We start from the raw sequence: 16,432 nt of genomic DNA on the forward strand, positions 1-16,432 counted from the left end.
GAGTTTGGAAGGGGCGACCGTTTTGGGATTTTGCCAAAATATCAGACATCTGTATTGTGAAATTGTGTCATGTCGAAATCTTCATGTTTAGGCCACCGACTCTTCCAGTACCAAGTTCAATTAAGCCCCATCAGTCAAATGCTCATTGACAGTGCTGGGAAGGCCTCCTTTTCAGAAGAACCTGCTCTATGTCTAGGAGTACTGAGAATTTAATTAAAGACGACACCACAATAAATATTTGTCAAAGGAGTTAATTGCTTCATGTATGATAAAATATGATGGTTCTGTCATCTGAAATACTATGTCGACATTTCCAGCTAATTAGCTAAAATAAATTCCAGAAAAGGAGACAGCCTTGTAATGAAGCACAAACGCAATTAAGTACTTCCTGGGATGCCACCAAATTTTAAATTTTGTGCTGCCATAGATCATGTTTTACAACTACAGATATGCAGACATTGTAATAGGGCCTTCTCAGTTACATACACACCCTCAATTTTCTCATACACTGACAACCCAAACAGAGTTTTTCTCATGAGAACTGAGGCAACCTGGTTATTAGGTACCAAGTAAAAGAAAACTCTGCCAACCGAGGAGTACTCAACTGGTGCATGGAATACTGTCGAGTTTCATCTGGATTCATTCCCATAGGTTGAATGCTGAATTCCCAGTTCCAGAAAAGTCAACAGGAAGAAAGTGCACCCAGCTCTTTTGAAGGTCTGCTCTTTAAAGATTAATACTATTATCAGCATTATGGAGTGGCTGACTAATGCTTTACCATAGACTGCTACACAAAAGAGTACTTTCATAGAGCTCACCTAAGAGATGTGAGGCTGACACAGAAGAATACTCACACAGATTAACTTAATCCTAGTGAAGCTACTCGTGCTAGAAGCCTAGCTGGAAACTTTAAATAACCCTCTGCAAAACCCTTCACTTTGTAATACGGAAGTCTCATGAGATCAGATTTCTCAGCGATGCAGGCAGAAAGGCAGAGACCAAGCACTGCTAGAGATCCACACTGGAACAAAGAAATGGTATGGCAGGAACACATGCTTAAAAAGGGGAGTCTGTCTATCCCACCCATGGTTACTGGCAATGACAGCCAGGAACAGAGATGCTTGCAAAAGGATGAGATCCGCTCATGTGGTTAACGGCTTAAAACTAAGTGATGGAGTAACAAGGACCTTCAGATGGTCAATAAAGGAGGTACTTGATCATTAATGAATTGAAGCAACAAATGTGTGGCCTTGACCTATACCGGTCACAGAAAGTATATGGCATGGGGAAAAACACACAGACTGGGAAAAATCCAACATGATGTCTGAACTTCTGAGTTACATGAACTGACACAAAGTGCTAATAATAAGTGGAACTTACTACGGACTTAGCAATTTACTAAGAAATCTACACCAGAAACTCTGGAGCCAGTATGTGGGGCTTACAAACTGGGATATCACGAGGCTGCCATGCCCAGTGGCCAGTGGCAAGATGGCCAGCAAGAGAAGGAAACCCAACCAGCAACCACTGGCAGGCTAACATTAGTGTTTGAATACTCCCCTACATTCTGCCAGGAAGACAACCATAACCCTCTGTCACATGAGCTGTTGTCTCAGATATAAAAATTACAGGGTTAAGATGAATTCCCAAGACATATTTTTCCATTCACTTTCAACAGGGACTACATGAGACAACAGGACTTTGAAACAAAGAAAAACCACATTTAAGCAAAATAATGAAAAAAGAAGGCAGAAGCAGCAACGTGTTTCTAACCAATCGTACTTTAACTAATGCATTATCTAAATGATGGCAAAATCAAAGCTAAATATGGAATCTGTAGAGTTAGCATGGAACTTCAGTGAATTTTACAGCAAATTGTGACACATTTGTAAGAACTGACTGGAATCTGTTAACATGTCAATTCCTGTAAAAGCTATTCACACTTAACAAAAATATGAGAAATGTATAACATATATTCCTTTTTCACTGCTTTTTTTATTTCTGTGAGAGCTTAGAAGCCTACGGTTCTAAAAGATCATTACCCAATTAGTATTCTTACACACAGAGGTAACATCAGTTTTGCTGCATGGTAAGAAGCTGAAAAAGCACAAAACAAGTTCTTCCAAGTTTGGGATTCATTTTGAGGAGTGCTTGCACCATCCAAAGTGACAGGATTTTCCAGCACAACCATGTACAGCTACATCTCTCAGCTGATGACGAGGGCTCAGGTATGAGGAAATTTGTCAGGTCCGAGTCATTTATCCTGAGGCAGGAAAATTAAAGACAAGTAATGGGACCCTCCTGGGCACTCTGGTTTGTCACACCACAGTGTGGCTTACAGCTGCTGAAGGGTTATGAATAAGATAAAGGGGCTTTGTTTTTAAACTAAATGCAGGAATTACTTTGTGCGCCTCCCTCATCCCAACCCATGCTCTTGTGGGGACCGCGTGTGGAAAATATAATTCTCTAGAGGAATGGGAGCAACTTTGCATGACTTCTTTAAGCATGCAAGTCTGCACAGAGAGAAGACTCCAGTCTGCAGCTGAGAGGGAACTGTGCTTCACCATTTACTAAATTGTCATAAATCACTCATGATCAAACGCAGAAATCACAACCTTGTCACTATAAAGTGTTACCGACTGCACTGAATATTTAAAGTGTCATAGGCCTCTGCATCCAGAGATTAATGTGTGTTTTAATTTTCTAAGAAAAGGTTTGCCGGACAAAAGCCATTAACCCTCTGGAAACCAGCTAATCCTCAAAGGAAGGACTTCCAAAACTGCTCTGTAGGACCCCCTTCCCTCCGCTCTCTCCAAAGCCACATAAAAACTGGTAAGAGCACAGCAAAATCAACGCCTGAAAATGTCACGCCAGGCATTTTGCACATGCAGGAATGACTGATGTCTCGGTGCTTCATACCAGTGCCTGCGTCGTGGATGGGAGGGTTTTGGCACCAGCTCCCAGTGCCTGTCCTGAGGACATGGGAGCAGAGCTAGACATGCTGCGTTTTGGCTGGCAGCATCCACACACGCAGCTGAGGTTGGAGGGGCCACAACAAGCAATGACGGCATGAGCTGTTCCCAGTTAAGATGGCCAAAGGCTGGGGGAGAGGGCACGAAGGGACGGAGGCAACCCGACATCCTCAGGCTGTGGAGGTGCGCTGGGCAGAGCAGGGGCATCCTCTGCCCCGTCCCCGATTCCCAGCACACAGGTTCCCGGCCATGACCAGATGGCAGGAAACATCTGCCCAGGTTTAAACAAGTCAGGCTAGTCCAAAATTACACTGTAGAGAAGTTGGCCACTGATTAAATTTCCAGGTACACAGTACGCTGTCAGGCCATTACCATCTGAAGGACAATTACAACCCTAACAAGCTCTTTACAAGTTTGAAGTGCAAAGCCAAAAACTAAGCCATAATGTTTCCAGTTTCCTGAATATTTCCATTCTCTGGACACTGACCTTTGTCCAGGGACCCAAAAAAGCCAAGCGAGGTGCTGCCACTTTGTAACACATGCAAAATACGTGCCTGGCAACAAGCAAGAAAAACATGGGAATATAAAAATCTAGAGAAAAATAGATCAATCCCAGGATAGTACTGTCACAGTAAAAGAAAACCAGAATGTTGGAAAGAGCTGCGAAAGAAAGTAACCAGATATGATGTCTAAATGTAAGTATCAAGAAGAGATTCACAGAAGAGGGAATGGAGAAAATTACAAAAGCGTCAACGAGTCTGACACATCTGTGTAATCAGAGTCAGAACTCAATGTAATTTATTTTATTTCAAAAAATTGGTCCCATAATGAAAGCATTCAATAGGGCTTCAACAGTGAATTGCAGGTGAAGCTCTAGCAAGATCAAGCCTGAGTTTGTACCGGGGCTTTTTTTTTTTTTTTTTTTTTTTTTTTTTCCTTTTTAAGTTGTTTTTACCCCTTCCTGACCAGCAGGCAGACATACAGAATTTTGAGTATTTGCTTTAACGTACTATTTTCCCCTTTCAGACTAGAAAGTCACAGCCAATTAAACTGTAAAAACTACTTAATCTAACGATTTTGTAATATATTAAATCTACCGTTTGTATATGATAAAACAATGATTTTCCCTCTAAATGATTCATGCTAAGACCCTTATGACCTACTACCACTAACTGGAACAAATGTGACGTAAATCTCTATCTGGATAATACTCATACTATAAACCCTTCTTTCCCGTAAGCGTGGATAAGTCCTGCATATGTCTTCTATGTGAAATGTCTCCTCCTGACTGACTAGCATTACGTAAAGTTAACAGTGCAGCATATGCCAGGTTGAAGCGAAACGTGTTCTGGATAAACTTTTTACTGCCACTTGACAATGTTTCTGCCAGGGCTCATTATAAAATAACTAGGGCATTTTATAACTACAATACACTACTGTAGTCATTTTATAACCTGCAGCTGCAATGTGGTAACAAGAATGCCTAAACCTGTAGTTTCGGGCTTTTATGTGCATCTCGTCTTCAATGTAAATCAAATGCAGAGCATAATATCCCTTAGCCCAAAACAGGTTTTCAGCTACAAGAGTTGCTAATGTCTGGCTTGTCATTGATCTCTGGAGGCAGAAGGAGAAAAATCAGAGAGAAGTAGAATTAAGTAGAAATAGGAGGGCCCGTCTGCTGTCACAGACTGGAAAGTAATATAGGAGCTCCAAAGACAACCTTGAGGCCCTTGCTTTTTGGGATAAATATCTGAATTACTAAGACAGTTAAGGGTTTGGATCTTCACCACCAAAAATCACTACCAGTCTGTACTTCATGCACAGAACGGACCTCATCCTTCACTGCAGGGCACAGGCACCCAGCTGCATCCAGCGCTGGTGTCCTTGGCAGTGCAAGGATGGAGGAGCAGCAGCCTGTTCCCCTCCGACCAGGGGTTCTTGATCTCACTCTGACTCACATCTCTCCTAAACCATGCGCCTCGGTCCCTGAGAAATTTATTAAGGTTTAGGGCAGGTCTTGGGCAGGCCTCCTTCGTCTGTGAAACACTTGTTCCTTCCTTCAGCCTGCCCATGTTCTCAGGCTGGAAGGTCTCTGCAGCCAGGGCTCTGGTAGTGCAGAGATGCCACCAGGCAGCAATGGACCAATTACTTCACATTTCAGCCACTTGGGACACGGGTGCCAAAGGAGGCAGCAGGCAATGCTCTTTTTTTCCTTCTTCATGGCTATCTGACCACCAGTCACACAAACTTCACCCTCCTATCTGCATATGTAAACCCCACCACCTGCAAAGTCAGGAGGACGTGAAAAAGGACTATCAAGAAGAATGTAGATCCTGCTGCACATAAACACTCTTAAATAGGGACTTTTCATATGCCATGGATTTAAAACAGCCAGGCTAGAGGAACTGTTTCTTCTAATGCCTCCAGGCAAGCATCAGAAAGTGTTGCCCAGAGCCCTCCCTGCTGGCATGTATTACAATAGTTACAGCCTCCAAAGCCAAAAAATATAGCTATGTACTGCTCAGGGTGTTTTAATTTACCATTGTGGTCAAAATTAAAAATGAACTGTTTATTCAAGTGGACAAATATACAGTTGAATCCCTGCTTTTTGTCACAGGCTGATATGAGCAAGTGAAGGAATTCATTAACAAGCTCATAATAATGCAAATTTCTGTCAGCTTAGGATTGGGTTTCCTACAAGAAGACAAATGCTTTTCCATTAGGACTGACTTCCACTGGCCAGATGCGTCTCTAACAGCAGCAAAACACAAGACACTTACAGAGCTTTGAACCGGGAGAACTTGTGTTGCCTTCCTGACTCTGCAACAAAATTTCTCGATGACTTTAGGCAACTCAACCAAAATCTCGCTGTGCCTTGATTACTCTCTATTCAGCAAAATGGAATAACCACGTTCCCAAGAATTACAGGTCTTACAATTTTAGCATAATCATTATATTGTTATAATAACTGACATACAAAGTCAGCAAATAAAGGCAAAGGTGGACAGAGACTGTTGTACCTAATTCCTATTTCAATCATGCTGAAACTGCTTGCATATTAGATGTAACTACTTTAAAGAGAACATCCCTTGGGATCAATTTGCCTGACAGCTACCACATGCAAGGCACCCATTGACTAGTATTTTGCTGGAAGAGGTACAAGCCCTCATTATCTGAAGGGAAAACTGGGTCTTTACTACACCCAAATCTAGAGAACAAGATTCAATTACAGGGCAAGCTCATGAAGCAGCATTAAGTTCGCAAACACAGGGACAGATCTGACTATGTGATCATTGTTGAAGGACACCGAGGTACCAAATTCAGGACGGAGCTATGCAGATGTTGCTCTTTTTCTTGTGGCTGTTCCTTGCTGACCTGCTGTTTACTCCCCACGTGGGAACCTTGTAACCCAGACACACAGACAGTCATGATTCACCATGACTAAAATGAAATCTGCAAGCCTATAGATGTCCCAAAGCTTTTTCAAGTAGCCAAATGCCATGACAGTAATGAGGAACTCCAGAAGAACTTCCCAAATGTGAGTGGGCAAAGAAGTGTCAGGTGAGATTTGACATAGATAAGATCACGTATTTAGGGAAAAATAACCTAAATGACTCCTAAACAATGCTGAACTCAAAACCTGCATTTACAACTTGGAAGATCTAAGGGTCGTTGACAGTTCCTCTGAAATCAAGATGTAGCAGTGGCCAAAAAAAAAAAGACCAAACAAATTTTGGACATCACAAGGGAGGGCACGAAGAACAAGGAGGTTGATCGCATATTGAGTACTTCAGAGTCATCAGGAGAGGTTGGTGAGACTCAACAGGATGTCTACACAGCTACTCTGCATGGACCAACTAAACGCAGACCCTTCCCAAGCCAGGCATCACAAGGACCATTCTCCCCTTCTTCATTCTTCCAATCCCGTTTCCTGCTACAACGGCCAACTGCCTTGCCCAGCTTTACCACTGTCATTTTTGAGAAGCAGAAGGGGGAGGTTCTGAACGGCAGATCCATTATCTTTGCCCAACAACACCAAAAACACAGCAATGGACTCCTGCCTACGGCACCTTTCAAACACTTCCTTCAACTAAGGAATCAGAAAAGAACAACCTCATCCAGTTCTGAGGTCGTGGCAGCTATGCAAACCCAGAGGAATTAACTCAGAAGTGTTTGGGCACCAAACAAAAGTAATAATAATAATAATAATAGGTCAGCTTTGGAAAATGCCTAACCACAACACCAGTTTGTATAATAATTTATATGGACTCACTTCCCTAGAAGTGTTTCATGCTTGAATCTTACAAGTACTACTTTCAGATTCAAAGCAAACCTCTAATTATTGATCCTTCGTTACACTGGGAAATTACCTCATCGTAGTTTTAAAGGTCTATTTATAAGTCTAATAATCTCATCATTGATTACGGTGACTGTATTCTAATTATAAATCCATTATCTCCTCAACAATGAAATAAAATCAATAATGCACGTAAATGGGAAAAAGGAATTTAAATGCATACATTAATGTCATTTCAAGTAGCGCTATTTTATGCACCATCTCTAACGAAACTGTGTCACATCATTAGCAATAATGTGAAAAATCTTTTTCAATTAACAGAGCTGATTTGATGCTATGTTCAGTAAAGTGGCAATCCATTCCATTAAACACACACATATGAAATGCTTGAAACATCTACGAACTCTATCTGTACATCATAAATTGCCTCCCAAGTGCTGAAACAGAAAACTAGATACATTTTCTATTGATGCTTTCTAAACCTCCTTTCAGAAGCTCCCACCCAGGGCATTTCAGTGATTCTAGCTGCAAGTAAAAAGAGCATCAATATTTGCCAGATGCTCAGCTGCTCATGCCCCAAAACAACAGGGGATCCTTTTGGCAGCGCTCGCACTGTGCACAGCTTGACTACCTGGAGGCCCACAACCTCAACATGCCACCATTCCGGTACACAGCCTATGGAGCAAATGTTAAATTCAAACCACTTTCCAAAAAATGTATGCTGTTCAATCCTATTTTACAGAAGCAGGACAACTGGGTAATCCAGCCGTGCAAATCAGTTCCTTCCATGGGGTATACGGAGACCACTGTGAGAGACTTTCTCTCCACCAGCCTGCATGTGACGAGGGCCTGAGATCAGCCTGAATTTATCTGGTTTCTCTGCTGCATTGACCTCTGAAACCAAAGGGCATTATTCAGCTGCAGCCCACCCTTAACAAGCAATGTAGCCAGTGCAGAGCAACAGTAGCCTCATAAAGGCACTTCTGCATCAGACATATAGAGCCTTTCTCAAATGTTGGATGACACTTCTGGTCTCCAGCCAAAAAGTATGAGCCTTCCTTTAAGGTGATTTCTAACGCTGGGGTGGCGTGGGATGCATTGATTAACAGTCAGTTCCTGGAGAATTCATAGTGGAGCACATGCCGAGTATAAATGGACCAGCAGTAAGCAAAAGGAGCTGAAGGTAACAAACTGAAAAGGCCTTCCCTAAGAAACTAGTTCAAAGGCAAGAGTAGAAAATTTAAATATTTTGGGCAAAAAAAGGAGGGGATTTTTTATCTTAGTGTAGCTTATGGTACACTTGCTGGATGACAGAATGACCTGTGAGCCAAAGGTAAATACGGTGGATTATCATTTGCACATAAGCTCTAAAGTCTGCTTGTCTTAAATCTACCTCTGATGAGTACAGGTGAAGTCTGGGCCAACATTCTTTATTATTGCTTGTTGACTTCAATTGTCAACAAAGGCAAGTATGGACTTGTTTCCCTGTGCAAGCTGTAATAACAACTGCTTAGCCTAGAGGGGTGAAGGATCAAAAGAACTGTTTTCAGGTGGTAATCTGAGCCACAAGAGGGTCTGAGTCCTGCGAATAGTTACCCTATCCCACAACTGTAAAACCAATGCTATGGCAGAAGTGTCAAACACACAATACAAAGATACGCAATCCACACCCTCACCTAAGAAAACACTCATTTCCATCTTGTAGCCAGTACCCTTTCTGTCAACTCTTTAACATTTTTCCTAAGCCACTCTGATACCTGGGAATTAAAAGGTAACCTCATTTTCACCTTGGGCATCCTACACTGGGGGCAATCTAGAAAAAGAGAGCACGAAGACCTTAGCAACTACACAAAACGGAGGGCTATGTTTTTATCTGCGTGTTTAAGGCTGGATTTCCAACCCACATTTTCTAACCTGGTCTGCTATCTGCCTGCTGGGGCAGGGTCTCGCTGACTCTGAATACACGGCGCCGGTAGAAGCGTCGTCCTCCCACATCACACCCCCCCCCCCCCCCGCATTTGCTAAGGCAGCAAAGTGCAATGCAAGGCATTACTGCTCAGCCTGAGACCGCAACAGTCTCAGGAAAGGTCTTTTCCATGGGGGCTATAAATTAGGTTAGTATGAGAAAGCATTTAGTAACTTGGATCAAAAGGTTTCCTTCTGCTGTTCAGACTTGTTACGGAGAGTGACCAACACTAACTTTGAACCTTTTTTTTTTTTTTTTTTGCCACCCCCTTTCCTTTATGTATTTCCTCTACAAAAGCAGTAACACCAGCACCACTAAAGCTAAAGGGAAAACAGAAAAGCCTCTATGCAGCCCTGGCCCCACCACCTGTCTGGGGTTTGCTATTGACTTCTGCAGAATCAAGATGTTATACATGGAGTCTGAGAAATGTCCCAAAGCTCAAAGTCATCCAGATGTCTCACAGACAAGATTTATGGTCAAAGCACTATATTTTAATTGTTTCGTTACAAAATATATTTCACGCATTGTATTAATAAAAGGTCACTGAGAAAGCTATCAAGGAGGATTTTAAAAATTAATTTAAAAATCCATTTGGTATGACATTTATCAAAGTAAAAAAGTAAATGCTGGAAAGTAAATCTTGTCATTCTCTTTTCCACAGTCAGATTTTTATTGCATCTTCTAAGCAAAATGTAAGTCATCCTTGTTATAAACAAACAAAGAGGATTTAAGGAAAGTCAACAGAGGCTGAACTACCCTCAGATGAATCCATCTGGTTCAGATTATGGTAAGCAGAAGACTTATTCCTAGGAACTACAGGAAAGCTTGAGCTGTGACTAAAATAACTCAGAGATTTTTCACATAAAGCAAAGGAACATCACTCCTTTAGAGTATATGCACCCATTTACATGTGCTGTGGGTGAACCCTCCCTCTCTGAACCAGGCCATAAACTTACACCTACCTTTAAATTTGTGAATACTCTCTGGGACATACATTGGACTTTTGATAAATTTACCATTTTATATACATATGCTCTAAAAGTTTTACTTAAATCACCTTCTGTTTTCCAGTGCTCCAACTTTTCCTATTTCCTAATGGTGCATTTTTTAATATATTTTTAAAGCAACTTAGGAACTGGTAAAGATTCAAGGAGCCACAATATTTTGCCTTATAACCAGTACCAATTGTATCTATTCAAATTAGAAATACAGTGTGGCAAGGATTTCATTTTGCATAAGATAAAAGAAAAAGCAATTTGCAAAAACAAACTCTATTTCACTGTGATGTCTTTATAGCACATGGCATGGCTACTTTACCACTTTTATGCAGCACATAACACTGCATACTAATAACACAGTCAATTGAAAGCATACAGTAAGACCTCTTTTCTTCCACAATACATGCAGATACTTCTAGTAGATACACAAGGTATTTTCAGTGGTTTTAATGTTCTACCTCTCAGCCAGATTTCAACACATCTAGGAAGCCTAAATTCCCCTTGCTCCTTTGCTGCTATGTTAAACTGAGTGGCAATGCTGAGCACCGCTAACATGTTTTTTTCATTTGAGCAGTAACCTTATATTCACTTTTCACATCTAGAATTAAAAACATCAATATAAAACTATTTATTAATTAAAGTTGTCAGTCGTCCACTACAAATCAGCTGTCTTACCAGAGTTATACCAGCTCCCTCCCCTCCACAGTGCTCGCTGTCTGGTCAGACTACTTATCACTGCTACTGGTGATTATTTTTTGTAATTTTTTACAACAGGCCACTTGGGTAAAGCAGCTGATTGCATCTTCACCTTTTGCACCTTGGTTGCAATCCTAGTCTTCCCCTCCCTGGGCCTTCCTCCAGATCCTTAATTACTGTTCCTCTTCACGGCTCCTGAAGCCCACAGTTATTATTTTGGTTTGAGCAGCACCCACACTATGCTTCGAAGACACATTCCTGTTCAAAAAATTTATAATCTCTATAATGGATTTTCACACTTGAACTCCAAACATATATTAAAAATTTACGATGACCTGCACTTCTGACCCCCAACATTCAGCCCAGAAGTGTTTTTGCAACCGTAAGTGACATTACAAGGTAATACATGCGAGTTTGGGGCGGGAGATGAGAAGAGCAGAAATCAAGCAATTTTTTTTCTTTCCGCAGACAATTCCACTACCACCACTATTAAAACTAACCATAAATAAAAAATGTGGATCCTGGAGAAACGTCTGTAGGTACAAGGTCTCCTGAGGTTTGGCAGCCATACGCTGGGGTGTATTCTCACGCCCACAGGGCACTGGGCACGCAGCACCCCACACCCCACACCGGCCGCCCATGCGAGGGTTTGCTCCGCGTCACCCGCCTGGGCTCTGCCAGCACCAGCAGAAAGCCACAGGCACCTTCGGCGGACGAGGCGAGCCAAGACAGACATCCGAGATGAGAAGGACAAAGCATTTCTTGGAGGTGCCTGTTGCTCTCCCACAACTACAAAGGAAGCCTCGGTAATTAGCTTAGAATAAACACCTGTCTTTTTGGCAGCTAAAAATAGTTGAGATGAACCCCAGCCTTTATCTGTGTCCGTCTTCCCATCTTTAGAACATTAATCATGCTCACTTCGTATGCAGCACTGAGTTAAGTCCCTGAGAGGTAAGGCGCTTGGGTAACACTTTCTTACCAGGGAGTTCAGCACTTGTTTCAAGAACTCCCCCTTTGGTAAGAAAACAAGGCAAAAGTACAGATTCCCAGTGAAACAGGGGTATTTACAGAGTGGTCAAAATAACTCTTATCACAACTGAGAGTGTAAACCCCCCAGGAAAAGGGCCATCTTTTTCTTCTGCATTTGTGCAGTATCTTGCTTAAACGGGGGCTGAAGACTCCAAGATGTAGTCACATTACACATAATAAACAGTACACTCAATGGTGTCCTTTCTACTGCAATTCTTCTTGCTCCAGAATCCCTCTAGCCAGACCAGCTTTGCCCCACAGGAAGATGGGAAAGGTTACTAAAGACAGATGTCTCTAAAAGGACATATATCCACAGCTCTCTCCCTGGGTTAATCTTAAACCTAAACCCTGTCTCCAACTTCAGGAAAGAATAGACAAAATCATCTCGCTAACCAAGGTTTTAAAAAAAAGAAATAAATCAAGTAAACTTTTCTAATAGGAAAAGAAGTTCAGACTTCGCAATCAATAGAAGTCAGGGAATCACAGTCTTTGCAAAATTGTAAGATGAGGTGAGATGAGCATTGGACAAGAATGCCCTGCTGTGGATGCTGTCCCAGGCAAGGACTATACTAGCTGATTCCTGAAATCCCTCCAATCCTATTTCCTTCGACACCTGTGATTCCTCAGGGAAAAAGCGTAAGGGAAGCACTTTCTGCCTCACCCACTCAAATAGCTTCGTCAGAGACAAGGTTCTTAATAATACAAAAGGCAGTAGAATTCAGATAGACACAGAAAGCACAACCTGGGAAGAGATGCACAACACAGTCTTCAGTAACTACATTCAGGCTTAAATGAATTAAAAAAAATATATTAAAAAAAAAAGGGGGGGGGGGGGGGGGGGGGGGTGGAGAGAAAACAACTGAAGCCTAGCTTCTGTCCAAAAACTGCTTCTAAATCTAAACTGTCCTTGCAGATGACTGGATGACATCCAAGCAGCCTCCAACACTCACAGCCTAACAGTGTTTGTCCTTTCATTAAAGGTCGCTGTTTTCCAGGCTACTGAGTTTCTTTGCACATTTCTAGATCACACTTAAGCTCTGTTGCATTATACACATTTTTCCTTCACGGGGGTTAAATGAGGCAACTCAGTTTCATCTTAGAATAACGCAGTGGTTAGGGAAAACCACATCTATCAGTCAGCATGGTTAAGCAGGAAGAAATCTGGAGCTGGCTGTTAGTGAATTATTTAAGACAAGAATAAGGGCAAACAAGGAATGAGCAGAGAAATGGAAATATTTCTGCTTTCAGAGAGCACAGGCTTCTCAACCCAGTAGCCTCCCCCCCCCCCCCTTTTTTTTTTTTCCTACATTTCTGTGATATACACAGAATTTAAAAGATAATTAAAGGGTAACATCATATGCCTTACGTTGGCCAAATTGATCCCTAACGCATGGAGCAGCATTTTAGAGAAAAGCACTCATAGCAGCAGTTCCTCAAACAACGAAGAGCTGAATGGACCAGTTTTTTCCCTTTTCTCAATGTAAAAATCATCAGAGAGCTATCTGACATCAGTGGAGATTCACTGGATTTAAATGGGGAGCCCTCAAAGGTGGGCTGTATGTGCATTCACAAATTTCCATATGAGAGAGAAATACGGGAAGGAGGAATCACGTCTCCAAGCTTTTTCTGGAAGGAAACACAACAGCCACCCTGTAAAAGTAATGTTACACAGCAGCACTCTTAAATATTTATTTCTGATTATCTTGGAGCTCAGCCAGCTGAAGCTACCAAGCAATATTAGGTAGTGTTTATATACAACAGCACATAAGGCATTATGTTAAATTTAAAGCTGTCTAGCACCAACATACCTGGTCTTGCAAGATCCGCTACAACGGATTTAAGTGAAAACCATGACTTCTATTTGTACACATTTCACCATTACTCACACTCCCCTCTTCACTACCATGTGTAAACAGTTTAGGAATAATCTTAGTCAAGACCAGTCACTATATCCTTCTTAGCACGGTTCCATAGATTGTCACAAATCTGTAATGAACTTGCTTTTAAAGGTAACATGCACCTCTAAAGCGTCTTCATTTCCCACAAGAGTTCTTAAAATACACACAGAACACAGGAAATCAACATCAATGCTGAAAATTCCAGTGCAATGACATTTACAGGCATGTGGCTCTGAAGCAACCCTCTGAATGCATTCTTTTACAGCAAACTGTTTTGCAGCACATCTAACCTGAAGATTAATGCTCTCCATCACAGTCTATCAACAGCGTCTGCTGAACACAGCCTTAGAAGTTCAGCGCTAGACTTGAGGGTCAAGTTTATCTTTGATATAATCCCATGAAGCTCCCAGAGTTTCATATGTGACAAACTTGGCCTTTTATGTTTTTCTAAAGGGGTCACCAGGTACGTGACAGCCAAATAACATCACCTGCATACGTGAAGCTAAAATAGGTGCAAAAGCATCTGAGGAAAGGATCTCACCATCTGACGTAAGAAAGCAAATTCCTTGTGACATCCGACAGAACATCGTTCGAAGCAATTTTTCAGCACTTCAGCTCTTGAAACATGGTTTAGAATACCATTAGCTGATCCCCTCTAAGATAAATATGTATATATCTCAAGAAATTTTATCTTTCTCTCTCTCCATATCCACACACATGCAAACAAAACTCAAGCATCTGAATTATCGCTACTTACTAGACAAGCCTGAGGCAGGAAGCTGTTCACCCTGGAGATGCTCCACATGCCCTCGAGGTACTGCTGGGCTTGGATGGTGACCGAGCTCAGAGCCCCGCTGAGACCGCTGGGGGCCACGGTGACTTGAACGCTGGAGTTGGGAAAACTGCCCGCCCCTTGAGACCATCCAAGTCCCTTCTTCCTCTCTGCCCCAGAGAAGAGATTCGGTGACTTTCCAGGCTGCCTGCCCACCTGACCGGCGATGAGCGGCAGGTCTCGCTGGGAGGAGACAGTGACCATCCTGGGTACCATGCTGGTCACCGCCCCGGCGCCGGGCGGGAGGTCGGGCATTTCTGGGTAGCTGGTTTGATTGAGGGTGTGCATCATCTGAATGGCTTCCTGCTTCAGCTGATTCAAGTGAGTGGCACAAGTTTCGCATCTGCTCTCTCCTTCATTCCTGTTTTTCTGTAAATAGTCAGGCACTTGAAGCTTGTCAAAAATTAAAGCTGATAATCGTGGGTCCTAAAGAAGTGGGGAAAGGCAGAAAAACCATACTGAGTTAAAACAACGCAGAAAGACAAAAAGAAAGAAAAAGACAAAAGTTCTCTGTCATTTGCTCTCCGCCCATGGAAGCACTTTATATCTGTTCTGGGAACTCTCAGCCTTTTTTCCCCCGAATACCCTAAAAGACTCGCAGGTCACAGTGGATTAATAAACCATACGTGAATTCATTTGTATTAGACCCAGCATGAAAATTATCATCCGAATTAAACAGTGGAGCTGTGGTGTACTTGACAACTACTCATTCCTCTAATTAACTCTCCTTTGGACACATCTAACGTGCCTGTGTTTCCCGGGCTCAGGAACAATGTTAGTTGAGATGCTGAACCTACAAATATCACAGTGTGTTTCAAAGGCATTCCGCCACCTTAAACACAGGAAAATTAGACTTTAAAGTATTGCAAAAAATTAGTGCGTGACCTGGTAAACGGTTTGTTGTCCTCACCCTCAGAAATGATTAATCAAGTGGCATAAAAACCAGTTTACGTGGTGCTGCCCACAGCTGGCTCCTCTGCTAGTAAGGACTGTTATTTCTGATCTTTGCAACCCAGATGGTCACAATATTCCCTTACGCTACAGTTGCTTTGATGAGAAATAGATTTGAGCCTACAGCCATGTGTGAAGGTGTGACAATGTGCACACTAAGAAGCTGATTTAAAAGCAACACCTATTTTGTTTCCACAGAGCAATTTCTCCCCCCCTCCCCCTTGCTAGTTCATTTTAAGGCTGCCCAGGCATTTTAAAACCCAGCTCTGTGTTTCCAGTTCAGAGATAGAGTTACCTATCTCCTGAAACACACAAACGCCTTCCCATCCCAAGCCTGCTACTGTAAAGATTAGTCAAGAGATTAAATCCAGCCCTGTTGTAAATCTGCTATCGAGGCTAATGCTGTGCAGTAAAACTGACCCAACTTCACACACTCTCATTGAGCTCTCTAAACAATTAAGGTTTTAATGAAATCACAGCACAGCCAAAGGTTTATTTGTATAATTATTTCAAGTGAAAATACTTAATTTGCTTGTTAATAATGAGGGCACGCAAAGCTAGTAAGTCAGCCATCCAACATATGCTGGGGGTATCCCCAGATCAGTACTCATTTTTAAAAATGTATTACTTTATGCCAAGCTGCAATTGCTCTCTAGGAAATGAATGTCCTATTAGAAAACTAACTAATTCTGGTTGTAATTACAACACACATCAATAAAACTCTTTTAAGAAGTCTTGGCACTGGTACTTTGGCTTTGCTCATTCGCTTTCAACTGCGCTATTTCCCTTTGCT

General features: G+C 42.1%; 1 protein-coding gene across 4 annotated transcripts in view; it reads right to left on the minus strand.

The window, feature by feature from the left end:
• The window catches only part of KIF26A (kinesin family member 26A), a 102,341-nt gene that overhangs the window by 51,221 nt on the left and 34,688 nt on the right, over nt 1-16,432 (minus strand). For all 4 annotated transcript variants that reach the window (XM_030004038.1, XM_030004048.1, XM_041120665.1 and 1 more), the window contains one exon: nt 14,614-15,114. In XM_030004038.1, coding sequence (XP_029859898.1) covers nt 14,614-15,114 — 501 coding nt within the window. The remainder of the gene's footprint in view (nt 1-14,613; nt 15,115-16,432) is intronic.

Source organism: Aquila chrysaetos, chromosome 2 (assembly GCF_900496995.4).
Source record: "Aquila chrysaetos chrysaetos chromosome 2, bAquChr1.4, whole genome shotgun sequence".
In the NCBI taxonomy this organism is placed as follows: domain Eukaryota; kingdom Metazoa; phylum Chordata; class Aves; order Accipitriformes; family Accipitridae; genus Aquila; species Aquila chrysaetos.